The sequence below is a fragment of the Phacochoerus africanus genome, chromosome 9, assembly GCF_016906955.1.
Source record: "Phacochoerus africanus isolate WHEZ1 chromosome 9, ROS_Pafr_v1, whole genome shotgun sequence".
NCBI classification, from domain to species: domain Eukaryota; kingdom Metazoa; phylum Chordata; class Mammalia; order Artiodactyla; family Suidae; genus Phacochoerus; species Phacochoerus africanus.
The window spans coordinates 75,736,406-75,737,177 of NC_062552.1; the positions used below are offsets into that span (position 1 = coordinate 75,736,406).

The 772-nt window shown below is 40.7% G+C and overlaps 1 protein-coding gene across 1 annotated transcript; it reads left to right on the forward strand.

Moving 5' to 3' along the window:
* The first annotated feature begins 309 nt into the window (after positions 1 to 309).
* Positions 310 to 470, forward strand: LOC125135034 (60S ribosomal protein L39-like). Its single transcript, XM_047794650.1, is given in 2 exon segments — positions 310 to 379; positions 382 to 470. Coding segments are annotated over 2 exon segments (159 nt in total).
* Positions 471 to 772: the final 302 nt, after the last annotated feature.

Genomic DNA, 772 nt, shown 5'->3' on the forward strand with positions numbered 1-772 from the left:
CGACTATGAATAAAGTAAATAAGCTACCAGGATATATTGTACAGCACATGGAATATAGCCTATACTTTGTAATGACTTTAGAGTATAATCTGTAAAAATAAGAAATCACAAAAAGAACTTGAGAACAAAAAATCAATAAATTACTGAATGGGAAAAGGCTCTAACTTGTGCTCAGTTCTACAAACATAGAGTCCTGCCATTGCTGTTTACCCTTTCCAGTCCTAATCCTTAACTTGCTTGACCAAAAAAGTCCCCATAGCTCTCTTCTCTTCTCCGCCATCCTATGTGCAGTTGAATTAGTTCTTTGCCATGTCTTCTCACGAGACTTTCAAGATCAAGCGATTCCTGGCCAAGAAGCTGAAGCAAAAGCAGAATCGTCCCATCCCCAATGGATTTGAATGAAAACTGGTAATAAAATCAGGCACAACTCGAACAGAAGCCATTGGAGAAGAACGAAGCTGGGTTTGTAAGGAGCCTCCGCACATGAGGTGGTGCACGTGTTTGTGCTGCATGGCGGTCACGTCCTTGCATCTTCCCATATCGCACTGAAAACGGCACAGCCACAGCTGGATGTATCAGGAAGTGGGTTCTCTTTATGTTGTTGTTTCTGTATAGCGCTTTGCCTCAGGAATAAATATGTGAAGGCCAAAAAGAAAAAAAAAGTCTCAATAATCTGATCTTTTTTTTAGCAAGAGCAAGGTTGAATTACAGCTGGATGTTTCATTGTCTCATAGGGAAGAAGTTTTCCCACAAGAGCAAAGACTACATCACC